At 52.1% G+C, this 25,944-nt stretch overlaps 2 protein-coding genes across 7 annotated transcripts; one reads left to right on the plus strand and one right to left on the minus strand.

The window, feature by feature from the left end:
* The first annotated feature begins 378 nt into the window (after positions 1-378).
* LOC124479839 (dedicator of cytokinesis protein 7-like) lies at positions 379-25,506 on the plus strand. 5 transcript variants are annotated; one of them, XM_047038765.1, is made up of 49 exons: positions 379-554; positions 3,039-3,126; positions 3,719-3,894; positions 4,058-4,126; positions 4,276-4,402; positions 4,675-4,887; positions 5,156-5,241; positions 5,359-5,425; positions 5,698-5,847; positions 6,478-6,558; positions 6,961-7,117; positions 7,460-7,590; positions 7,731-7,824; positions 7,949-8,111; positions 11,146-11,263; positions 11,936-12,006; positions 12,152-12,290; positions 12,400-12,501; positions 12,760-12,846; positions 13,004-13,235; positions 13,328-13,492; positions 13,702-13,877; positions 14,513-14,614; positions 14,972-15,055; positions 15,523-15,618; positions 15,765-15,905; positions 16,178-16,291; positions 16,461-16,631; positions 16,772-16,911; positions 17,313-17,482; positions 17,626-17,777; positions 18,294-18,476; positions 18,669-18,795; positions 18,932-19,016; positions 19,168-19,264; positions 19,428-19,562; positions 19,727-19,879; positions 20,027-20,185; positions 20,313-20,606; positions 20,706-20,849; positions 21,157-21,288; positions 21,466-21,480; positions 21,902-22,027; positions 22,121-22,210; positions 22,309-22,545; positions 22,645-22,788; positions 22,924-23,030; positions 23,340-23,513; positions 24,067-25,506. In XM_047038765.1, the coding sequence occupies exons 1-49, from the start codon at positions 502-504 to the stop codon at positions 24,107-24,109; spliced, it is 6,360 nt and encodes a 2,119-aa protein (XP_046894721.1). In that variant the 5' UTR covers positions 379-501; the 3' UTR covers positions 24,110-25,506. The 5 variants fall into 5 exon arrangements, with proteins under 5 accessions (XP_046894721.1, XP_046894722.1, XP_046894723.1 ...); XM_047038766.1 differs by having other exon boundaries at positions 13,705-13,877; XM_047038767.1 differs by lacking the exon at positions 14,972-15,055.
* Positions 8,125-11,125, minus strand: angptl8 (angiopoietin like 8). 2 transcript variants are annotated; one of them, XM_047038773.1, is made up of 4 exons: positions 9,745-11,125; positions 8,833-8,982; positions 8,576-8,698; positions 8,125-8,476 (listed from the first exon to the last, which is right to left on the minus strand). In XM_047038773.1, exons 1-4 carry the CDS (start codon positions 10,066-10,068, stop codon positions 8,459-8,461), a joined length of 615 nt encoding a protein of 204 aa, XP_046894729.1. In that variant the 5' UTR covers positions 10,069-11,125; the 3' UTR covers positions 8,125-8,458. The 2 variants fall into 2 exon arrangements, with proteins under 2 accessions (XP_046894729.1, XP_046894728.1); XM_047038772.1 differs by having other exon boundaries at positions 8,125-8,698.
* Positions 25,507-25,944: the final 438 nt, after the last annotated feature.

Raw genomic sequence — 25,944 nt, forward strand, 5'->3', positions numbered from 1 at the left:
CACTGCCTAAAATATTGCAAATCGTATGGGCGCAGGAACAGCAAGACGTTGGCTACGAACAATGATTTCTGTTTTGGGCCTACTGCCTAAATCTGGTGTCTTAATTAGCTTAAATCCTGCAAAATCATAGGGTTTGGCCTAAACCTTTGTTTAGTAAATATACCGTATATCGAAGTTAGGCTATGTGAAGTAGATTGGCATGGCCAAAGAGTTTTCAAATAGCTTCCGATTTCATACAGAATTGAAAGTTGTGCAACCCTAAACCTAAACACAGATATGGGCTGTGTTACCGAAACCGGTCCGTTGAGAAGTATGAATGCAGAACTGTAACTGCCGACCAATCCTACTACACCCTTCCCTTCTGCTCCCAGCCACTAGGAGGAACAGGCAACCCAATTGTGGGACAAGGAAGCTGGGATAAGACAACAGTATCGAAGTAGGCTACTGCAGCAGATAACAGAAAGGAGAGCTCAGAAGAGTTCTCTTATATGGACATTCAAAATGGCATCAAGTTCAACCAACGAAAGGAGGGCATTTGCACACAAAATTAATAGGTGAGAAACCTCTTTTTAACTTCGTCTCATGTGTGCCGCATATCGGATGATTTGAATTCGAGTATCTGGGAGACAGATTCGGCAGCATACAGTACATTTTAGGATTAGGGATATCACTGACTATAAACCGCGACAGACTCAGACCGAAAGATTAATCTATTTAATTGTTCAGCGTGCAATTCAAATGAAGCTATGATAACGATAACATTAAATTTGTTTAATAAAACAAAATGATTTCTTCCCAATCTTAGTGTAATGAGCCTTTGCCTTTGCAGTTGCTAAATAGCTAGCCAACCAGATTAGCTTTCTAGCTAGCTTTACTAAATGGGATTTAGGGCCACAAACCCTAATTATCGGTGCACTTATACAATTTAGATAAATGACAACATATTGCATCCCAAACCACTTTCAACCAAACTGGAAGTTGAAATGCAGACGTTAGGTGGTGGTTGTCACATTCTTGCACTTGCAGTGCCCGCTATCTACACAACGCATGCCATTGTTGTCAGCTCCGCTCGCTTAAGTCCCATATCGATCCCCCCCGTGTGTAATGTCAATCTACTCATATTTGAAATGTTTCTGAGAAATGGGAAGAATCATTTCCTCATTTCCGGTGCTAATGCATCAGACTCCATAAAGTGGCTGACTGAATACATAAAGTAGCTAAGTGATTGCATACAAATCATCCAGTGTCAAACTTGCAAGAAAAGTAGACGCCAGCAAGACTAAAGCTATTTAATTCTACTTAATGCTAAATGCTTAGGACCTCCAGTCAACATGTGTTTATATCCTGGCTAATCAGTGCCTTGCCTTCATACAATCCCAGTCACCCCAGAGGCTCCTGCATTCATTTGTGCAGTGTTTACCTCCAAGAAGGCACTGAGAACGTGACAGCATTCGAGATAAACTGTATCAGCATCACAACATGCAGGTGAACTAACACACTGCAAATCTAACCGACGTCTTGTGATCCAAGCAGGCAGGCAGGCTCGCACGCATGCCGTAAACAACAGGACATGCCCGTACCAGGATCTTATAGACATCAGTAGGCACTATCTCCGGAATGGCTCCTCTGTAACAAGTTTATAAATGGGGAACAGCGCTGTGATATCATTTTTTGTTTGGCTTAGCAGTCAGGACTAAACAAATATGTTTCGTTTGCAAACGTGCATAGGTTGCAGGATCCCTTTACATTTGTTTTCCCCTCCACACTCACTTCTGCCTCAGTCGTCAGTTCAACCTTCTCCTCACTGGGACCCAGACTATTGTTTCTGCTCAGGATACAGGAAAAGGGCGTGAGCTGGTGTTCCGGTTATGGCCCTTGGAGTAGCAAGCTTCCCCTTTTCCTGTGTTGAATACGAGTTGGATGTGGGGAGGCTGACTTGTAGGCTTGTACTGATATGCTGACCCACGATGCGACGGTATATTATTTGTGAAACCTCCAGCCACATGTTTCCTGCCAGAAAGATTCTGTGACTTGAAATATGAGAGATATGGGAAGTGTTGTAGGGAGCCTTTTAGTTGTTTGGTTTTGATTTTCTTTTGTATAAATGTGTGGGTTGAATGCTAGCTATGCATACCAAAATAACAATATTGGGACCGTGACAAGGGGTAGGGGAAGGCTGTGTGGACGCGAAAGAAAAATTAAGAAATGGCCCGTTAGAGTTTCTGGAAGAGCAGCTGCATGTTCTCTCTGAGAGGATTCTGCGTGTATGTGTCTTTGTCCCTCTGTAAGCCTTCCTAACTGTTGCTCCGTAAAGGCCACGGTTCGAGTTATGGCTCTGTGCCTGGCTCTGCAGTCTGCTGGTCTGCCACTTCTCTGAGAAATCTGGCTTGAATGCTATTCACAACAGCTGCTGGCTTTCAGCACTGCTACTGGTACCAGCTGCTGGAGACAGTGGATGAGAGTTAATGGAAATATCGTTTTTCGGAGGCTTAAGAAAGTCCTTTATTAATGGTTCGGAACACAAATGGCCTCTCTCAGTTTGAAAACCTTTTCAGCATAATGTCTTGGAGTTTGTTTTCAGGGTATGATTAATTCATTCATCTATGCCGTCTGACTTCTGGGTTAGCATATCTGCACAGAATCCAAATAAAGCCTCACAATTTGAATATGTATGATGGTGAAGAGGCAATTAGTTTTTTGGGACATTGCTGGAGTTATTTATTTGATTCACATTTTGGAAAAGAACATGATCATCTCTAATTGTATACGAGCACATGTGTGCCCACACATGGACACACACACACACACGCGCGCTCATACAGTACCGGTTTTACGTAAGTGGTGGAGAGGTTGTATTTTCCTGCATTGGATTCTATGAAGAACACCGACCCAACTTCAGTCTTGTCAGTTTTCTTGTTAATATCTCCTGCCTGACTAAGTGTGTCTAAAACTGCCTACGTTCACAGCCTCCAGTCATCTGTCCCCATCTCTTAATGTACTCGATGACACATATGTCCAAATTTCGTTTTGTCCCTCAGGACCGTGGCGGCGGAGGTGAGGAAGCAGGTGTCCAGAGATTATGGCTCCCCTCAGCTGTCCAAAAAGCGACCTGGAGCCCATCAGCCTGTGAGTTTGACTGTGTGCTGGTCAATGTGAACCATACACATCTGCACTGGTGTCACACTGTGGCACAGATGAGGGTGGAAGGGAGTTTTTTCTTTCTCCCCCATCAAGGAGAAGTCGCAAGTCACTCCTGAAGAATCGACCACATCAGTAATATCAGACATGTATTCCAAGCATAGCGATTTAAATATGCAATAAAAAGCCCATTACAAATCATACAAAGGTGCGATTGTCTGCTGCTCATGGTGAAGTGCAATAAGAATCACTATCCTCACTCCAGAGTATAACAGTAGAGAGGAGGACAAGGAGCAATCAAAGGCCAATCATTCCCCTTCCCTGGGGTCAGATGGCTGAGCGGTTAGGGAATCGGGCTATTAATCAGAAGGTCCGGCCGTGCCACATAACGTTGTGTCCTTGGGCGAGGCACTTCACCCTCCTTGCCTCAAGGGGAATGTCCCTGTAGTTACTGTAAGTCGCTCTGGATAAGAGCGTCTGCTAAATGACTAAATGTAAATGTCTCTCCAGCCCATTCTCCTTCCATGTTGCCGGTGTCCTGTTGAAACACGTCTCATAGTAGCTTGGTGACTCTCGGCAGGTGCCCCTGACCGAGGTGGTGGAGCCTTTGGACTTTGAGGAGTATGTGAGCAGCCACGCCCCAGGGGCGGAGTCTGGGCCCCTGAGGCAGCTGATGGAGTTCCCCCAAGACGACCTGGAGCTCCTCCTGCAGGAGAGAGAGTGTACTACACTGGAGCCCCCTCTGCTCGAGGATGAGTGAGATGCTCGCACACACACCACACACACACACACACTCGCCAAAGCACATCTCTGCGCACTAGATAAACAGCATTACAGGCCACTTACCATACTTAAAGAAGTTCTCTGCCTCTATCAATATGGATGACACGCTACATAATAGATGTGCTTTTCTGCACAGCACGCTGGACCCCAGAGTGAGAGACGCCTTGGCAGTCTACACGGATGACTGGCTGATTATCCAGAGAAAGTGAGCAATGTCACCACGCTGTCCAATGTGCCTCTCTTGTCACGCTTAGGGGGTCCCCCCCCCCCCGTGTTTGTTCCACGGCGGTCTCGGAGAAGTTCCGTCGGTCGAGATTGACCCCCTGAGCGTTGTGTCTGCTTTCGCGCTTGCAGGTATCAGCGCTACAGCACGGCACACTCGCCCCACAACTCTGAACGACAGAGAGAGAGGCAGAGAGGCCTGGTCAAGCAGACCTTCGAGCTGGACCAGACGGCGGCCGCAGAGCGTCAGGATGACCAGGTAGCTGCCTGGACTCTCTCCGGCGGAGGGCCCAGAGAAACCTCGTGGGGGAAAGTCCGCCTCGGTGGAATGTGTTGTGGTTGCTGGACTAATCATATGGAATGTGCAGTAAACGGGGCTAGTCACTGTCCCCTTCAGTCGGTTAAGCTTACGACAGGAGATGTGTTCTTCTCACAATTCGTAGCTTGGGAACTCTGAAATGGTACCTTGTTCTTGCAAAGGTCAAACACTCTCTCTCTCTCGTTTTGTGTGCCTGTGTGTGTGTGTGTCAGGATGACGCGAAGAGGCGGTCCGTCTCCCTGGACGACACCCCTCGGGGGAGCTGGGCCTCTAGCATCTTCGACCTGAAGAACTCCTCTCCTGACGCCCTGCTGCCCTCCGTGCTGGAGCGGACGGCCGCCGAGGACATGGACCGCCGCAACGCCGAGGCTCGCCTGCAGGGGCGCCATCCCGACCTGCTGGGGCTCTACCCCCCTCCGGACGAGGTCAGGCGACAGAGAAGAAGAGAGATTTCTGAGCGCTCGTGTTTCACAAGGACTCCTTGTGAAGGAGCTGTAGAAGTCCGGACTCAGGAACGGGCCTGAATGTTATAGCCTGCCTCGACGTCTTTCTCACTTCCTCTCTCTGCCCCCCCTTCTCTCCCGCTCTTCTTTTATGTCTCTACACGCACACACGCCGTGTCTGTGTCCCTGTTGCCATGGCGCCTGTTCAAACACGGGTGTTTGTGTTCTCACGGCCGTGTCTGGGAGGCAGGACGAGGCCGTGGAGCGATGCTCTGTTCCCGAGGTGCCCAAGGAACACTGTGGGCAGCGAATCATGGTCAAGTGTCTGTCCCTCAAGTGAGTACCCGCCCTCACTCGCCCCCGAAGTGTCCTTCATCTAGTGCCCTCAGTGATCCCAGTCACACATGCCTCAATCACCCAATAAACATTGTGTGTCCTGCTACTTGCTTTCAGATTTGAAATCGAAATCGAGCCGATATTTGGGAGCCTTGCTCTGTATGATGTCAAGGAGAAGAAAAAGGTAGCCAATCCTGATTTTATAAGCAATGTTATCTTCCAGCGCACGGCAGACTGAATGTAGGGACTGTGTTTATCTAATACACATGACCGGTCATGTTGCCACGGTGAAGCTTTGCTCATGGCTGACTGATTATATTACTCCACTCTTGAGTGTCTTGTGGTTTGAATCTCCCCCCCCCCCCCCCCCCTCCCTCAAAGCAGAATTCAAATCCCTTGCCTTCCATTTCCACTGACCAACTCGCTCCCGTATCATGATGCACCCGTCTTCCCCAGATCTCGGAGGACTTCCACTTTGACCTGAACTCAGACCAGATGAAGACCCTGCTGAAGCCGCACACGCCCCACACAGCCATCTCAACCCTGGCCCGCTCCGCCATCTTCTCCATCACCTACCCCTCCGCAGACATCTTCCTGGTCATCAAGGTACAATCAGCACTAAACACCTGACTCCTGACTGAAGTCCAGATGCAACCTGAGAAATGATTCTCTCAGGATCCCTCCCCCCATATGTTACCTGCATCAAAACAGACTTTTGATACACCCTCTGTTCCTGTGATTTCAGGAACAACCAATCACAATATTACTCACTCTAACACTCTTATGAGGTTCCCCACAATTGTTTTGTATCCATCAAGTTTTCACAGCTCTTACCTTTTCTTATTAAACAGTTCTGGTAAATATTTTATCTTATTATCTCATGCAGACATTGGCTTTAACCTTGAACTGTGAATCCTGGCTTGACTGTAACACCAACAGAATGATGCCAAGCTCATTTGCAATACTGAATCGTTTAACATGGCCAAAAACAAATTGATCAGTTGTTAACTTTCTATGAAGTTAATCTTGTCCGACCAAATAGTAAAGTTCAATGAGACATTAGTTGACAATATGTAATTATGTAAAAAAAACAACTCTAATAGCCATGTGCATGCTTGGGTATCAATATCTGTATCAACTATTTATTTCTAGTCATCATAACTATCATCAAATGATGCAGTATACTTATAATACAGTACATGTATATGTTTGTATTGCTTTTCTTGTATGTTTCAGCTGGAGAAAGTCCTTCAGCAGGGAGACATTGGGGAATGCTGTGAGCCCTATATGGTCATGAAAGAGTCGGATTCATCCAAGGTAAAGTTCCTAACTGCCTGGATGTGAGTAAAGTGGTAGAATACACGTGCTGCTGTGCAATCATAAGCATTTCTCAATTCTGTCTCGACAACTGCAATATTTGCAATTCTTTATTTGATAGATCAACATCCAGCAACCTGGCAGTGTCACTTCTAATCTACAATTCAGCTCCGTCAGGGCCTAGGTTGAAATCCCTGAAGGTGGCTTCTCCGCTTTTCTAACCTTGTCTTCTCTCTCTCTTTCTCTCTCTCTCTCTCTCTGTGTGTCTCTATGTCTACCTCTCTCTCTCTTTCTATGTCTACCTCTCTCTCTCTCTCTCTCTCTCTCTCTCTCTCTCTCTCTGTGTGTCTCTGTCTACCTCTCTCTCTTTTTCTATGTCTCTCTCTCTCTCTGTCTCTCCAGCACAAGGAGAAGCTGGAGAAGCTGCGTTTGCAGGCGGAGCAGTTCTGCGGCCGTCTGGGATGCTTCCACATGCCCTTCGCCTGGACCGCCATCCACCTCCTGAACATCGTCAGCAGCGTGGGCGGGCTGGACCGCTCGGACCCGGACTCCGACTCGGGTACTCATCCACCCCTGACACTCCCGGCCATCGTATCACCATGAAGGATGGAGTCAAATTTACATTTACATTTAGTCATTTTAGCAGACGCTCTTATCCAGAGCGACTTACAGTAAGTACAGGGACATTCCCCCCGAGGCAAGTAGGGTGAAGTGCCTTGCCCAAGGACATAACGTAATATTTGGCACAGTCGAACTGGCAACCTTCTGATTACTAGCCCGATTCCCTCACCGCTCAGCCACCTGACGCCCTATAAATCCTGCATTGAGTCCAATTCAGCTTTGTGGCTGGTGTGTTCCCCAAGGCTCTGAAAGGCAATGTGCTCTCTTCCCTCCCTGTCAGAACGCAAAGGCCATGGCACGTGGAACGAGAGAAAAAAGAAGGGATTCGAGCGGATGAGCGTGGGGGATGATATGTGCAACTTTGCCACCTTCCGTCCAGCCACCCTCACAGTCACAAACTTCTTTAAGCAGGTTGGTTACAGTAGGGTCTCTCTTTGTCACAAACACAGTGTGTTTTCTGTGTAAATGGGGATGTTTGCTATGTCACAGGGTTTGTGTACGTTTCTCCGTTTTTGTGATAATCTGCTGTGTGTGTGTGTGTGTGTGTGAAGGAAGGAGATAGGCTGAGTGACGAGGATCTCTACAAGTTCCTGGCAGACATGCGCAGACCGTCGTCCGTTCTCCGTAGACTGAGGCCCGTTACAGGTTAGAGTAACGCGCATTCACACACACGTATATTGAGGACACGCCTTAAATGCGTCGCCATGACGTTCACCCTCACGAGTGTAACTCCAGTCCCTGCGTCGTGCCCCCCGCTGTGTGTCCGCAGCCCAGTTGAAGATCGACATCTCCCCGGCCCCCGACTCGCCTCACTACTGTCTGTCCCCTGAGCTGCTCCACGTCAAGCCCTACCCGGACCCCCGCGTGCGCCCCACCAAGGAGGTGCTGGAGTTCCCCGCTCGCTATGTCTACACCCCCCACACCACGTACAGGTCAGCACACACACGCACTCACACACACCTACCGGCAGACATTCCCCCCCCCCCCAAAAAAGGGGCGGTCGCGACGAAGCCACGCACTCGACTCCAAAGTAACACAAGCATCAAACTTTATTTGCGTCATCAACTACAAACGATATATAAATACAATGAGTTATTCGTTCTTGTGAGTTTTTGTTTCTTGCTCTCAGCATGGCTGTTTGAGTTGACGGGATGTGTCGGCTAGGGAGTGTTGCGCACTGTTTCTGTTCGTGCGAAAGGGAGACCGCGGTGCTCTACTCAGGCAGGAAGACCTGAGTGTCCGTCGAACGATCCCCCAGGTGATGTAGACTCCGGAAGGGCTAAATCCTGGCCCCGCTCTGCAACGAGAACGACAACACGATTGATTCACTCGAGCAAATGGGCTCAGCCGCTGTGGATCGTTCATGCACAAAGCCGAGCGTTGGGCGTACACGAACCTGAGCCGCCCCGGCCCTCTGCAGCTTGGTCAGCTTCCTGTTCTGAAGCTCCAGGTTCTGTCTCTGTTTCCTGTTCCACTTCTCCAAGGTCTTCAGAAGAGCCGAGTGTTTGACAGCCCTCTCCTAAACGAAACGTGAAACGTGTCTCTTTAAAAAACAGTTTGAAACCAATACCGTACGTTCCGGAACGACACCCGAGTTGCAAGGCGGCAGGTCCGCGGGTGCCGCGGTCGAGGGAGACGCCACCGTGGCGGTACCTGTAGTTCCTGAAGCCGGGTCAGGGCGGAGTTCTTCAAGTTGGCCTCGAGGTTGGCCACCTTCTTCTTCAGCTCCTCTTCCTCCTGTTCCACGTGGGCCAACTTGCCCTTGGTCTGCTCAGCTTGAGTGTGCAGCTCAGCCATCTGGGCCTGTCAAAGAGAGCATCTGTCAGCTCCTTCCTCTCTCTCTCTCTCTCTCTCTCTCTCGCTCTCTCGCTCGCTCTCTCGCTCGCTCTCTCGCTCGCTCTCTCGTCACTCTCTCGTCGCTCTCGCTCTCTCTATCTCGCTCTCTCTATCTCGCTCGCTCTCTCTCGCTCTCTCGCTCTCGCTCTCGCTCTCTCTCTCTCTCTCTCTCTCTCTCTCTCTCTCTCTCTCTCTCTCTCTCTCTCTCTCTCTCTCTCTCTCCCTCACCCCATCCCACCCCCACGTACTGGGCTCCGACCAGCTGGTAGCTGACGACCGCACCTCAACACATACTTGCTGTTCAATGGCATTTCACACACCTTCCTATATTTTTAAAATAGTATCTATCCCAGAGCGTTTCAACAGTAACTTTGCCCCATAAGTATGCTTAAACAGGTATATTTTACTCCCACGCACTGTATGTCATGGGTTTTCTAAAGCGTCGGCTGTTTCCTTCACATTTGGCAAAGGAAGAAAGGGCTGCAGCTTTGTTATGTCTGTTTCGCCTCTCTGCTCGTCACCTGGCCACAACGACGGAAGCTTATCTGATTGGGATTTCAGCTACCTGGCATACCATCGTTATCTCTCGGCTTCAGCACAGCAAATCCACCCACATCCATGACTTGACAGTGAGGCCCGAATATTGCTATTAAAACAAGTCAACCATTCGTCTCCGGACAGGCTGTCAGATAACGGGGAGGAGAGTGTCGAGGGGGTGTTTTTCCTCACCTCCAGCTGCCCGAGAGCCCCTCTGATCTGGACCTCCTGCCCGGCCGCCTGCACGGCATCCCGGTTCAGGCCCTCCAGCGCCAGCTCGTGGCTCCGCAGGGACTCGCCGATGCGGGCGATCTTGGCCTCGGTGCTCTGGTAGATTTCGTGGAAGGACTGGCCGAACTGGAGCACGCCGTACATCAGCACGCTCACCTCGTCCTGCGGGGCCGCCTTCTCCTCTGCCTTGCCGGGCGCGGCGAGGGGGCTGGCGGCGAGGGGGCCGGCGGCGAGGGGGCCGGTCAGGCACGCCGACACGCACAGCAGGCACAGGGTCGCCCTCATCCTGGAAATATGACGCAGGCCGACCGAGGTTGTGTCTGAGAATCAATGTGTCCAAAATCCAATTCTCAGTTCCCCCCTCAGTCCCCCTAATCGTTTATGGTGGAGCCTCTTTCTCAGAAGTGACGTTTGCGTGTTTGTGGGACTGTCGTTTATATTGGATTATAGAGTCGGTGTGCAACGTCGCTGTGAAATATTTGCTCAGCAGTGGGCCAATCAGAGAGCAGCCTCAGTCCGAACGACCTTGACGTTTTGCTCAACCCCTGAAATAGTTCAATCCTTGGGCTCTAAATACCTTTTTCCCAACTAAGTTTTCTTCTCACGCTGTTCTACCATCTATATGTCACCATCCATTATAGCAAGTCCGAGGATCAATTCTTTGTGTTGAGAGATTCTTGATGGTGGATTATCAGAAACTGAATCAAATCGGAGGTTGTAAAATGTGCACGTCGGCGACTCTTCCTGTGTTTGACTTGGGCGCGTGGTCCAGGTCACTCACACCTATGCGAGTGACCGCATGCATGGGTCAAACTCTCCAGGCTGCGTCAAGGACGGTCCAGCAGATTGACAGATGGCCTGTTCACACAACACAGACAGATTCATTCCATAGTCCCCTGCTGTTTTGGTCAGACTGTTGGGTCTGCCTGTTCTCTCACAGTCTATATACACTGCATATATCTGTACACGACCGACAGTGGGGTTGCTGTGTCCCTTACACTCATGTTTACACTGAACACACATGGACTCTCACCACCTGTCTTTCCTCGCTTCACTCGTATGATTTCCTTTGCGTAAAGTTGGCTCTCATTACGTTTTTTTTTTTTTTTTTGGACTGCCTAACTGTTTTAAACCCTCAGCAACCCTCTGTTGATATTTCACAGGCCAGGCTGGGAATTGTGTTTGGCTGTAAACACGTGGGCAGGCACACTGTAGACGAGCCGAAAATAGAACGCCTTGACCTTCCATCCCATCGCTATTCTGTCATTGCATCGAAATTCACCGCCTCCTCCCTTCCTCCTTTCCTTCTCCGTGTCCTCCCTCCCCCCCCCCCATCTTCCTCCACCCCTTTGTCGTCTCCAGGAACCTGCTGTACGTGTACCCCCAGAGTCTGAACTTCAGCAGTCGGCAGGGCTCTGTCCGGAACATCGCCGTGAAGGTCCAGTTCATGGCAGGAGAGGACCCCAGCCAGGCCATGGCGGTGAGTGGCTCCACCAATCGCACGCCAGGAGACTGCAGTGTCCTCATGACAATGGCATCTCCCCCCCCCCCCCCCCCCCCCCACAAAGACTGGCCTCGGGCTATGAAAGCTGAGGCCTCGTTGTTTGACAAGGTTCCCCCCCCCTTCCCCTCCCCACAAGAACGTCCATTGTGCGCACAGCTGTGTTACATTAGGATAATTGTGGTCTTAGTTTCTTGGAAACCTACAGTATCTCTGATAAGTTGATATATGTTTTACCTGCGCAATGTTTTTGAGTGCACTTCAGACAAAGGGGGGTGACATTTCTTAATCAGATTGAGGTAGAAACTGACCTAATTATAATCTGTTCCAGTGTCACTAGCCTCCAATTCCTAACAGGGAGGTGGATCACCAAATAATAATAATAATAATAATTTAAAAAACAATAATAAAATAAAACATATTCATCCATCAAATACACAAGGACAGTTGCTTAGTGTAATTACTTGGCACAAAATGCATCTCAATGCATAAAATGCGTACACATGTTTTGTCAGTAGATTACCTCATGCTTGACTCATGTTTTGACTAACTTATCCTTGAGATCAGATCTGCTTGTTATGCGGAGAAACCCAGTGTGATTTCAGGTGCACTGAAATTGGACGTCATGAAAGCTTTTCTCCCTCGCAACAGGTCATCTTCGGGAAGTCCAGCTGTGCGGAGTTCATAAAAGAGGCCTACACTCCGGTCATCTACCATAACAAGTAGAACCCCCACCTCATTCTTTCGTTACACTCAGCTCCTCTTCATCCTCTTTCCACCGCCTCTCACCTCCCTCTCTCTCTCTCTCTCTCTCTTTCTATGTCTACCTCTCTCTCTCTCTCTCTCTCCCTCCTCGCCCCTCCCAAGGTCTCCAGAGTTCTACGAGGAGGTCAAGATGAAGATTCCCGCCAACCTGACGGATAACCACCACCTGCTCTTCACCTTCTACCACATCAGCTGCCAGCCCAAGCAGAACACGCCGCTGGAGACCCCGGTGGGACACACCGTGAGTACAGCATGCTAGGACGGCCACGATCGCAGCCGCGCTGCCACGCCGTGATGGCTCGTGTGTGTGGCCACAGATCTGAGGTCCTGCTGCCATCTGCTCTCCACAGTGGATCCCTCTCATGCAACATGGCCGCCTTCGCACCGGCTCCTTCAGCCTTCCGGTGTCTGTGGAGAAGCCGCCCCCCAGCTACTCTGTCCTCACACCGGATGTAAGTGTGTCTGTGACTCTGTGTGTGTGTGTGTGTCAGTAACTGTATGTGGGTGTCTGTGACTGGGTTTGTGTGTGTCTGTAACCACGTGTGTGTGTGACTGTGTGTCTGTAACTGTATGTGTGTGTCTGTTACTGGGTTTGTCTGTGTCTGTAACTGTGTGTGTGTCTGTGACTATGTGTGACTGTGTGTGTCTGTGACTGCGTGTGTCTGTGTCGTGGTCAGCGTCGTTGACGTACCCCATGTCTGTGGTTCCAGGTGCAGCTTCCAGGCATGAAGTGGGTGGACAACCACAAAGGGGTGTTTAACGTGGAGGTGACGGCTGCATCGTCAGTTCATACCCAGGTCCGAGCACCACACACACACACACACACACATGCACTTTCTTCCTCGCTCATTCAGCCTCTCGTCACACCTCTGTGGTCGAAATTTTGGTCATATGCTAGAATTTTCTTTCACACCTCCTAAACACGGGCGCCCGTCTGTGTGTGTGTGTCGGCAGGACCCTCACCTGGACAAGTTCTTCACGCTGGCGTACGTCCTGGAGGAGTACTCGTTCCCCTTCCGCCTGAAGGACGTCATCATCAGCGAGGCCAACATGGAGGGCGAGCTGAAGGCCAGCATCTCGGCCCTGCGGGGGGCGCTCCTGGACACCTGCGTGCGCTTCCTGCACCAGCTGCTCAGCAAGCTCATCCTGCTCATCGTGCACCCGCCCGTCATCGCCGGCCAGATAGGTGAGCGGCCCCTGGCTTCCAGGCGGCCGTTTTGTTGACCTAACCCCCCCCACAACCCTCCTCACGCTCCGCTCTCCCCCGTTGCGTCTCAGTGAACCTGGGCCGGGCGGCCTTCGAGGCCATGGCCCTGCTGGTGAACCAGATCCATAAGAACCTGGAGGGGAACCAGGACCAGCACGGGCGCAACAACCTGCTGATGTCCTACATCCACTACTGCTTCCACCTGCCCAGCAACGAGCCAGCCATGCCCCCTGCCGGTGAGTGATCCCTGGGCCCCACAGCCAGACCCTGGCTAGTCAGTCCCCCACACAGGGCTTGGGAGATGGCTCCCCAGTTTGGCATGCACTCGATCCATCATCACTGCCCTGCATTTATTCTCGTCGATGAGGGCGTCGGCGTCCGTCGCCGCGGTGACTCTCGCGGGACCCCCGTTTTTAACCGATGGCCGCGCCTTCGTTCTCCTCAGCAGCGGGATCGCCGGCCTACGAGCTGCCGATCCACTACGCCACGTTGTCGAGGGCGACGGCGCGCCCCAGCAGCCTGCACCTGTCCCGCTCCAAGAGCATCAGCAACTCCAACCCGGACCTGGCCTCCTCGCCCGCCTCCCCCGACGAGGAGGTCCAGAGGATCATCGGCAGCAAGGTCAGCCCCTACACAGGGACCCAAGACGTCCTGCGTTTCCTTCGCAGCGATGAATACTATTTTTGAATACTATTTCTGTGTTGTTGTTTTTTTATAGTATACGCCGCATTATGTTTATGTGTAGCTCATTCAACGGCTATAAGTGGTTCCTGTGCTTCGGCTGTAGTTTGGGGGCGGAAACCGCAGTCTCTTCCCGTGGACAATTACTGTTGGGGGCGTTTCCTGTCGTGCTAATGAAGGCGCTATTAGCGTGTGTCCCCTCCCCTCCCCCCCTCCCCCTTTCCCCCCCCCCCCCCTCCTTGTGGTCTCCAGTGAAGCTCCTGCGTGCTGTACTCGATGTTGGTGTGCATGCCTGTGGTTTGCAGGGGAACTCTGTTGATTCCAACTGCCGACGTCAATTATGCAATTATGCTGTGCCTCTGTCCCCTTGTCTTCTGTCCCTCGACACCCCCCCCCCCCCCTCCCCTCCTTCCTCTCCCCCTTCCCCTCACTCCTGTCTAATCTGCCCTTGTATCCTCCCTAATCTTCCCCTCCTAAACCTCCCTTCTTAACCCCTTCCTCTCTCCCTCACCCACCTCCCTCCCCCCTCCCCCCCCGCGGTCCCTGCCTCTTGCCTGCCTGTGTGGGGACGCCAGGGGATAGACCGCTCCCACTCCTGGGTAAACTCTGCTTACGCCCCCGGGGGCTCCAGAGCCGTGCTCCGTCGGAACCCCAACTCCAGCTGTGAGCTCAAGCAGGTGCCAACGCCCTCCCTCCTTCCCTCCAACCACCCCGTCCCCACCCCCAACTCACCCCCGTCTCCCTCCGCTCACAGGGGGACCGCATCCGTTTGTGTGTGCGTGTGTGTCCATCCATTCTGCTGTCCAATCAGACTCGCCTCGCTTTCCCCCCCTTCCTTCAGCTCGACCTTTTTTCTTTCCATGCACACGGGTCTCATTCATCCGGGTGGTGGGGGGGGGGGGGGGTTCACTCTGTCACGGGTTGAGTTCAGCTCGGGGAGCTGTCAGAACCCGACTTCTCATTGCTCCCATCCTGTCTTATCACCCCCACCGTCTCATCTGCGTGTCGCCATGTCACCGTCACTCCCATCTCAGGCGAGCGAGCGAGGCTGTCGCATGTCGGCCTATCTGGACAGCTCCTCCTTCTGCTCCGCCCCCACTAGGCAGATCGCCAAGAAGGTAAAACCGTCCGACATGAGAACGAAACCGACCGTTCGACCACTTCACTCATGTCCATACGCAAACTCTTTTTTCCCCCCGATCATGCCCATCCTCACCCACTAAGCTGAGTCTGCGCGGGTCCCAGTTGAGCCGCCGTACTTAACAGATGTGTTTGTGCTGTGCGTGTGAGCGTTGACGCAGTCATCGGAAGTGCGAGGTTATGTCGCTTATCTGAAGCGCATGAGTCATGCCCACAGTGAGATCCCTGTATCAGGAGTTAGCCTTAAGGAGCTCGCCCTCCCTCGCCACACATATCTCCGTAGATCTCGCAGGCTCAGCTTGGTCCCCCCGACACACCTTTATGTGCATTCGCGACATATTCGGTCCTCTTTGCTGACTCGTTGGTTTTTCCCCCCTCTCTGACCTGGGTGGTCCTCTGCCTGGGGCTCCTGTCCTGTCCTGGCCTGGCCTGGTCCGTGCTCCAGCTGCTCCACGAGGAGCTGGCCCTGCAGTGGGTGGTGAGCACCAGCACCGTGAGGGAGGCGGCCCTGCAGCAGGCCTGGTTCTTCTTCCAGCTCATGGTACGTCTCTCCTCCCGCGGGGGGCCCCTGGAGGAAGCCAGGAGTCCCGGGCGCCTGTCGGGGTGTGCCTGTGTTCGGCCCCTGCGTTCAGTGTGACAGCGTGGTGACGGCACTGCTCTCCCCCCCTCCTCCACCTCTCCTCCCAGGTGAAGAGCATGAGTCACCACCTGTTCCTGTCCTCTCGCATGGACCTGCCCAGGAGGCAGCGCTTCCCCGACCGCTTTGTGGACGACATCGCCGCACTCGTGTGTGCCATCAGTGCAGATATCGCCGGCCGGTACCACAAGGTACGGAACGCGCCCACCCATCTCGAACCCTTTTTTACTCACCGACCCCCTTTGCCTTGGTGTGGTTAGTTCATTTCACACATGTACGTCGTTTTGATAGTACGTACGACAGATATGACTTTGAATGAAGCACATGTGTTTTATTATGATCATCGTTTTTATTGTCTAACTGTGTGTCTGACTCTCCTCTGTGTGTTTCCTGGTTTTTTTCACGTGATGTCAATTTCTCACGTTACCCCCCCCCCCCCCCCCATCCTCTTTCTCTACAACAGGATGTGGAGCTTGTAGAGAGGTTAAACTGCAGTCTGGCCTTCTTCCTCAATGACCTGTTGTCTCTCATGGACCGAGGCTTTGTCTTCAACCTCATCCGCACGTACTACAAACAGGTACAGTACTAACAACCTCATCCGCTCCCACTACAAACAGGTTCCAGCAATAACAATCTGCTCTCCCCCATGAAACCATTCTCTGATGTAGATCTCTGTTTTGTCCTTTCTCAAACAATTGTGTCTGTGTTTATGTGCCAATATATGTGTGTGTGTGTGTGTCTCCCAGATTGCCAACAAGCTCCACACAGCCCAGAACCCCAGCACGCTGACCGCGCTAAGGATGGACTTCTGCCGCATCGTGTGCAGCCACGAGCACTACGTCACCCTGAACCTGCCCTGCTCCACCGTCAGCCCCCCCGCCTCGCCCTCCCCCTCCACCTCCTCCACCACCTCCCAGGTGCTGGAACTGCACCCTCCGCTCACTTCACAAGCGTTGGCCAGCGGCGAATCCAACGGATTGGAGATTTCCTCTTGATTTGGGATGTCATTGACCCCGCCCCTCCTGTCCTCCTCTCCCCCTGCCTGTTCCCTCCCCAGAGTTCAGCGTTCTCCAACATGGTGCAGGACCAGGGTGTGGCCAGCATGTTTGAGCTCTCCGTCCCCTTCCGCCAGCAGCACTTCCTGTCGGGCCTGCTGCTCAGCGAGCTGTCCCTCATCCTGGAGCCCGACGGAGAGGGGTGAGCCTTGACCGTGCACGCACGCCCACACGCCCACACTAGCCCCTAACCCACACCCACCCACACTAGCCCCTAACCCACACCCACCCACACTAGCCCCTAACCCACCCACCCACACTCGCCCCAAACCAACACCCACCCACCCACCCACACTAGCCCCTAACCCACCCACCCACACTAGCCCCTAACCCACCCACCCACACTAGCCCCTAACCCACCCACCCGCCCACACTAGCCCCTAACCCACCCACCCACACTAGCCCCTAACCCACCCACCCACACTAGCCCCTAACCCACCCACCCACACTAGCCCCTAACCCACCCACCCACACTAGCCCCTAACCCACCCACCCACACTAGCCCCTAACCCCCGGGCGTTGACGCGGCCCGTGTCCCCTCAGGGTGTTTTTCCTGCACAAGAAAGCCATCAGTGCGGTCCACTCCCTGCTGTGCAGCCACGACGCAGACCTCCGCTACGTCGACCCCCAGGTGCGCGGCCACGTGGCCCAGCTCTACCTGCCCCTCATCCCCATCATCATGGAGACTCTGCCCCAGCTCTACGACTTCACAGGTCAGGGCGACCGCCGGTCCGACGCCATCGAGGTTGAAATATCGGGTCATGGAATTTCCTTGTGTGTTCTGATCGACTCCAAAGTCTGAGGTAGCAACGCTTTTCTGTGTGTGTGTCTCGCCACGGCGTCTGTGCACGTGCAGACACCTCGCCCGTCCGTACGCGCCACGCCCCCACCCTGGCCGACGACGGCGACCCAGACAACGGCAACACCATCAGTCAGTCTGTTGCCATGGCGATCGCCGGATCCCCGTTGCCTCATGCCAAAGTCAACCCGTTCGCCCTGCCCACGGTGGTAAGTCGAAACACGCTCCCTCTGTGCTGCACACACACACAAACACCCTCCCTCTGCGCTGCACACACACACACACACGTACGTCAGATGTCAAAACACGCTCTCCCTCTGCGCTGCTCACACACTGGTCGATGTCTAAACGCCTTCCCATCTTCCAGTCAGATGGTAACTGGGGGGTCAAGAAAAATAATAATTGAAATGTAAGCAAAATATTATTATTTTTAAGCGATTCAAATTTAACACCCCTAGTTGTATGCTGAATGAAAAACGTCCTGGTGTACATGCAGGAGTCATTCCGTTGTCACATCACAGGGACCCAAACATTAGAACAGCGTGTTCTTTTTCCGAGGAACGAACCTTCCATTCCACTACACCTCAGTGCCTGCAGGTGGCTCTGGAGGTGCCACGTCCCTGTTTTCACAAACGCTCGCTCGCCACTGCGTGCAAAAGGCTGTGGGAGTGGATCTTGACATAAGCCTGGCTGTGCGTGTGTGCGTGCGTGTGTTCCCCTGTCAGGCCGGCCGCCAGGGCAGCACCCTGTCCGCCGAGTGCAGCAGAACCCTGCTGGTGTGTTTCCTGTGGGTGCTGAAGAACGCCGACGCGGCCCTCCTGGAGCGCTGGGTGTCCGACCTGTCCGTCATCCAGATCAACCGGCTCCTGGACCTGCTGCACCTCTCCGTGTCCTGCTTCGAGTACAAGGTAACCCCCTCCCCCCCTCCCTCGCTCTAGCCCCCCCCCCCCTCACACGCCCCCCCTGTCGCGCAGCGCGGCCGACCCACACTGACGGCGCCGTATTTATCAACGTCGTTTTTCGTTGTTGTTTTGTTTTACTGGCCGCTTTCTGATTGGCGTGGCCGTTGTGCTCCTGCTCTGTGATTGGTGGGGATTTAGGGGAAGAAGGCCCTGGAGAGGATCAACAGTCTGACGTTCAAGAAGTCCCAGGACATGAAGGCCCGTCTGGAGGAGGCCATCCTGGGCACCATCGGAGCCCGCCAGGAGATGGTCCGACGCAGCCGAGGTGCCAGCCAGGGAACACGCGGAGAAACAAAAGACTATCTGTTTCGTGTTTGATGTTTTCATGCAGAGGAATGTTGGGAGAGTGAGGCGAGTGTGTGTGTGTGTGGCGACTGAAGTTGCAGTGTGTTTGTCTCCAGAGAGGAGTCCCTACGGCAGCCAGGAGAACGTCCGATGGAGGAAGAACGTCACTCACTGGAAACAGAACACAGACCGAGTCGATAAGTAGGTCTGCTCGTTCACACGGGTGCCAAGCAAGCAGCTCAGCCCAGATTGCAAGTTTGCTCTGCATTGCTGCGCTCTGCTGGCTGTATCCGTTTGAGAGGGTGCACTCGTAGGTTCCCATGTGCGCGAGTGACGAGCTGTGTTCTGACAGGACCAAGTCTGAGGTGGAACAGGAGTCGGTGGTGGATGGTAACCTGGCAACTGAAGCGTCTCTGGTAGTATTGGACACGCTGGAGATCGTAGTCAAGGTACGAGGAGACCCCTCCCCCCCCCCCCCCCCCATGCGCCAGTCATTCTTTCTGCTTCCTGGTTCATGACAGCAGTGGTATCAAACCTCCCTTTGTTCTTCTCGCCCCCCCCCCGTAAGTATCTTCTCACCCCCCTCCCCCTGTGTGTGTGTGTGTGTTTCAGACGGTGCTGGTGTCGGAGCTGAAGGAGAGCGTGCTGGGCGGGGTGCTCCGCGTCCTCCTGCACAGCATGGCAGGAAGCCAGAGCGCCCTCTTCCTGCAACACTGCTTCACTACGCAGAGGGCTCTCGTCTTCAAGGTGCGCCCGCGTGTGTGTGTGTGGCTGCCCATATGCGTGCACGCGGTTGGCTCCAAGTCACGTGGAGAATTCCTTTCGATTTTTGGGGGCGCGTCACTTGTCGGCAGATGCTTCGAGGCTATACAAAGCTGATTCATTCTGTGTGTGTCTGTGTGTGTGTGCAGTTTCCAGAGATGCTGTTTGAGGAGGACACCGAGCTGTGTGCAGACCTGTGTCTGCGTCTGCTGCGTCACTGCGGCAGCAGCGTGGGCGCCGTCAGGAGCCACGCGTCCGCCTCCCTCTACCTCCTCATGAGGCAGAACTTTGAGATTGGCAATGTGAGCCCCTACCTTTCCTTACCCATTCCTGAATATACGATACAGTAACCCAAAACGGCATGCCAAAGTCACCATTCCCATGTGTGAACGCGCCATGAGACGAATGTGAAATTCAGAGCCTTTCGATCTGTCCTGTGTTTGGGGCAGAACTTTGCCAGGGTGAAGATGCAGGTGACCATGTCTCTGTCCTCCCTGGTGGGGACGTCTCAGAACTTCAACGAGGAGCACCTCCGGCACTCCCTGAAGACCATCCTGACGTACGCCGAGGACGACCTGGAGCTCCGCGACACGCCCTTCCCGGAACAGGTAGGAACCCCCCCCCCCTTTCCTCCCTCCACCTGGAGAAGGAACGCTGACTAGCGCTTTCGTCGTTCGTTTTCTTTTCTTTACGGCGTCAAACGTCTCTCCTTCCGGTTGTGTGTCGTCACTCCAGGTCCAGGACCTCGTGTTCAACCTCCACATGATCCTCACCGACACCGTCAAGATGAAGGAACACCAGCAGGACCCGGAGATGCTCATCGACCTCATGTACCGCATCGCCAAGGGCTACCAGAACTCTCCGGACCTGCGTCTCACCTGGCTGCAGAACATGGCGGGGAAGCACTCGGAGAGGTCCAACCACGCCGAGGCAGCCCACTGCCTGGTACACAGCGCCGCCCTGGTGGCGGAGTACCTCAACATGCTGGAGGACTGCCGCTACCTGCCCATCGGTTGCGTCACCTTCCAGGTCGGTCGTGTGTGTGTGCGTGTGTGTGATGTCATCGAGAACGGACTTGCGTGCTTGTCCCTGATGCGAGTTTTCCTGACAACGCGTGTCACACGTTAGAACATCTCGTCGAACGTACTGGAGGAATCCGCCGTGTCGGATGACATCCTGTCCCCAGAGGAGGAGGGCATCTGCGCGGGGAAGTACTTCAGCGAGTCTGGCCTGGTGGGCCTCCTGGAGCAAGCGGCTGCTTCCTTCAACATGGTACAGTTTACCCCCCCCTCCCTCCCTCCCTCCACACACACTCCTAGTAAACAAGGCCTGTCTGTAGTTAAACTCACCGCAAGATCATAACATGGCCATGTGCATTTAGTCATTTAGCAGACGCTCTTATCCAGAGTGACTTAAAGTAAGAACAGGGACATTCCCCCCGAGGCAAGGTGAAGTGCCTTGCCCAAGGACACAGTGTCATTTGGCACGGCCGGGAATCAAACCAGCAACCTTCTGATTAATAGCCCGACTCCTTAACCGCTCAGCCATCTGACCCCCCCATGTGGTGTGTGTTTCATAGGCTGCCATGTACGAGGCCATCAACGAGGTCTATAAGATCCTGCTGCCCGTCCACGAAGCCAACCGGGACTTCAAGAAGCTGGCCACGGTCCACGGCAAGCTGCAGGACGCCTTTAATAAAGTCTACAACCAGGTGTGCTGTCGGCCTCTGGCAGTGACATGCCCCCCCCCTCCCCTCCCCCCCCACAAGCTGCACTGTATTACCGTGACATTAGGGATTGATATGGCACCGCTACATTCACTTCTGCTAGAAAGGAACCGACAATACGTACCGTTTAACCGAGAGATTTTGTTTGTTTTTCCCCCTCAGAGTTCTGGATGGGAGGTAAGAAACTATTTGTGTGTGTGATTGTGACTACTTTGGCCATTTTCGTTCAGCCGATAACATTTTCTTTCCTCTCTTTCTCGATTATTCCTACATCCTGCCTTTCTTGTCCTCTCTGGATGGTGCTTAACCGGTGAGTGAAACAATATAAAACCCCAAACCTAATTCAGACCTCAGTTGTGCCCTCAAACTTTCCCTCACTTACAAGCACACAGTGTAGAACCATTTCTCAACTCAGACTCAATTCCCATGGGCCTCCTTAATGGTGGCTGCGGTTGCAGCTGGTTTTAAATGTTGTAACATGTCAATTTAGGCCAGCTCAGCACCAGCTCTGAAAAGGATCTGGGGTTGTTGTTGTTTGTTGTTGTTTTTTTCTCGTCTCTTCATCCTCCCACACCCCCTCGGTTCCCGCAGGTCGCAGAGGATGTTTGGAACCTACTTCCGGGTGGGCTTCTACGGCTGCAGGTTCGGAGACCTGGACGAGCAGGAGTTTGTGTACAAAGAGCCGTCTATAACCAAGCTGGCTGAGATCTCCTACAGACTGGAGGCACGTCAACGTTGTGGTGTGTGTGTGTCTAAATGGTGGAGTGGTGCCATGTATGGGTGGAGCTGACTGGTTCCTCGTTGATCTGGCGTTTAGGAATTCTACTCTGAGCGATTCGGGGATGAGTTGGTGGAGATCATCAAGGACTCGAACCATGTGGACAAGAATAAGATGGACCCCAACAAGGTCAGACCAACAGACGCGTAGCTGAGAGGGCCACGTCGAAACTCGCAATCCTCCGACAGTCCTCATTGCTAACCTGAGTGCGTGTGTCGGTCTTCCAGGCCTACCTGCAAATCACGTATGTGGAGCCCTACTTCGACACCTACGAGCTGAAGGAGAGAATCACGTACTTCGACAAGAACTACAACCTGCGCACCTTCATGTACTGCACCCCCTTCACCCTGGACGGCCGCGCGCACGGGGACCTGCACGAGCAGTACAAGCGCAAGACCATCCTCACCACCTCGCACGCCTTCCCCTACATCAAGACCCGCATCAACGTCATCCACAAAGAGGAGGTGCGCGGCCCCTTCCGTATGCGCGTCTCGGGTCCCGACCCGTCAATCCATCCTCGAGGGGCCGAGAATAATTGTCCAGTTGTGGTCCCTTCTCTTCAGATCATTCTGGTGCCCATGGAGGTGGCCATAGAGGACATGCAGAAGAAGACCCAGGAGCTGGCCTTCGCCACCCACCAGGACCCTGCCGATGCCAAGATGCTTCAGATGGTGCTGCAGGGATGCGTGGGCACCACGGTCAACCAGGTACAGCTAGCACTTAGCCGTCCCCCGGCCCGGCACACGCGGGGCGTTTGCAGCCTGTGTTTATGTGTCTGAGTGGAAGTGTGGGTGTGTGTAAACATGTCTGAGCGTGCCCGTCGCGGCTCTTCTCCTTGGCAGGGCCCTCTGGAGGTGGCGCAGGTCTTTCTCTCCGACATTCCCGACGACCCGAAGTTGTTTCGCCATCACAACAAACTGCGCCTCTGCTTTAAAGACTTCACTAAGAGGTAATGACGTGTTCCAGACTCCAGACAGTGGACATTTACATTTAGTCATTTAGCAGACGCTCTTATCCAGAGCGACTTACAGTAAGTACAGGGACATTCCCCCCCGAGGCAAGTAGGGGGAAGTGCCTTGCCCAAGGACACAACGTCATTTGGCACAGCCAGGAATCGAACCAGCGACCTTCTGATTACTAGCCTGATTCCCTAACCGCTCAACCATCCGTCTCCCTACTGTAAGTAGGGCTGCAAGTAGTCTGCCCGGGGGGGGGGTAAAAATAGCCTTGACTCTCTGGGTCTGCTCTCCTCACACAGGTGTGAGGATGCCTTGAGGAAGAACAAGGCTCTGATTGGACCGGATCAGAAGGAATACCACAGGGAGCTAGAGAGGAACTACCATAAACTGAAAGAGTCTCTCGGCCCCCTCATCAACCGCAAGATCCCCCAACTCTACAGAACACTGCCAGCTCAGACCACGCAAACCCAACGGTAACACAAGCCTCTCTCTCACACACACACAGAGGCACACTCGCACACTCGGTATAAGCTCATCCAATTTAACCCAGCACCGAGGCTTAGTCAACACACAATGGTAACTGGACTCTGTACTTTACTGCCTGAAGTCACACATTTCAAGCTGCTTCAACTTAGCACATCTCTGCGAACAACATCACTCACAAACACGACAAGAACTCCACCAAATGCCCACATACATCCAAACTAAATTGATGGAAAACCCCAAAATGTCATCACTTAACGCTTGCAATGAAGCTACTGGGGGGGAAAAAAACTGCCTGATTTGTTATGGAAAGTATCAGCACATAGTTTGTTGTTTTATTACATATTTCTTGGAGCCAGCTGCATGACTTATGTGATTGTTGGAAAGCTGCTAATTTTATTTTTATTGAAACCAGAGCTTTTGTATCACCTGTTGCCAGAGCGCAGGTCTTACCCTTGCTGAAACCTCTCTCTCTTCATCTGTAACATTTGAAATGCTTCTGCAGAAAAGTAAGAGTTTTGGTTTTGGTTTTTTGGGGAACAGGAATTCTTACAGCAGGTCCAGTCTTCGCAGAGTGGACTGTTGAAGTAAGGCAGACGTCCGAAGACAAGAAATTAAGGCCTTGAGAGCTGAATTCTAGTCTGTTTTTCCCCACCCTCACACACCAACCAACTAAAACACACTTGCCATCCTGTCCCGTCTCTAGCTTACACTCCCCACACACACACACACACCACATGTCATGCTATCCAACCTCTAACCCTTCCTATTCATTTGCTTCCCACTCTGCACCACCTTCCCCCATTACTCTGTCTGCCCTGTCTCTCACACTACAGAAAATACTCCCACTGTTTATACTGGAAGTTTATCAGCACAGTAAACAGTCATTGCAAGCATGGTTCTGGTTCTCGGGCATTCTGAGCCTCTTTCAAGAGAAGTCTCTTCATTCTGGACAAGGACTGAGCCCCCCCTGTGTTGATGTCCTGGGTTATTTTAGATTTTACAGAACTGGAGAATCCAACCCTCCCCAGCACTTCCGTAATTGTCTGTTTGTTTTGGGTGAGTTTGTGTTTGGGTTTTAGTATGCGGTTGCTGAAACCAGGCATCTTTCCCTTAGCTTGTAATAGTGTTTGCTGTGGAAGAGGCTGGGTCACATGTTGTGGTTAGATGGTCTGTTCACTGTGATTGGTGGTCTTTGGTGAATTTGTGTGTGATTCTTTGGGACCAGTTGCTGCCAGACATAGTCATTTATTTGTCCCGGGGAGTTTTCTATGTGGATGTGTCCTCATACCAAATAAGTGACATTCTTTCTTACACAGTGTAAGTGGCGTCAGTTTCTTTTGAGCACAGATAAAGGGGGTACGGTAAAGAAGATAAGACGTGCACAGCGGGGGGGGGGGGGGGGGGGGGGTTAGAGGGTTGAAATGGTCTTTGTTTAAAAACTGTGAAAATATTTGTTTTTCAATGCACTGACCAAAAACAGTCGTGTCACTGTACACTAATGTTCACTTCATAAACATTACCCCAGAAAATCTCTATATATCTCACTCTTTCACCAAGACACACGTACTGGCGCAAGAACCTTCTAAGAATTACAAAAATATGACAGATAGTCCTATGTTTCCTGTCAATAAAGGTTTTTTCTCGTCTAGTTGTGTCTAAATTAGAGACAGAAGCACTCCATATGCTTTTGCATTTAACCCCGGCCCTGTGGTTGTGGGACTTAAATAAGTAGTGTAACTATTACTATTACTCTAACTACTGTATGGGAACTACTGTATCTATTATATTGCACTACTTTAAACTGCAGCACCAGACCACTGTTATAACTGTTGTATTTTCTCTGCTTTTGTACTCTTCTAAATCTGAAATCTAAATCTGAATTTTACCTATCAGGAAGAAAAAAAAATGTATGTATTCCTTTTTTCATATGTTGTGTTTTTTACTGCTTTATATAAAAATTCCTTGTAAAATAATTATATGTTGCACTGTTAAGTTATTCAGATCGCAGTACCAGTCAAATACATTTAACCTTCCTTGCCTAAGCTATATATTCTGATAAGGTTGCTTATTTGTAATGGATTTTACAACGGAGTGTCACGGTTTTTGATTAGCACCATTTGACTGATTTTCAAAACTTTGATCTGTTAGGCCTATACTTTATGTGATAGGTAAAAAAGTGCAAAATGCTAAACAATACATAGCCTAGCCTACACGTAATCCCAAATGTTCCCTAATTAGTAAACACAATATTGAACCTAGATAATATATTGAACGACTGGACTTGTTGCTTCGATAACAGCCATTGTGCTTTCACCCCAGTTTGCTGCCCAGTTAAGGCACTTGTAGGTAGGCTACAGTATACTATGAGATCCAGATGTCTTCTTTGACACAAGCGCGCCCTTTTTCGTTATTTTTTAC

Source organism: Hypomesus transpacificus, chromosome 17, assembly GCF_021917145.1.
Source record: "Hypomesus transpacificus isolate Combined female chromosome 17, fHypTra1, whole genome shotgun sequence".
Classification (NCBI taxonomy): Eukaryota; Metazoa; Chordata; class Actinopteri; order Osmeriformes; family Osmeridae; genus Hypomesus; species Hypomesus transpacificus.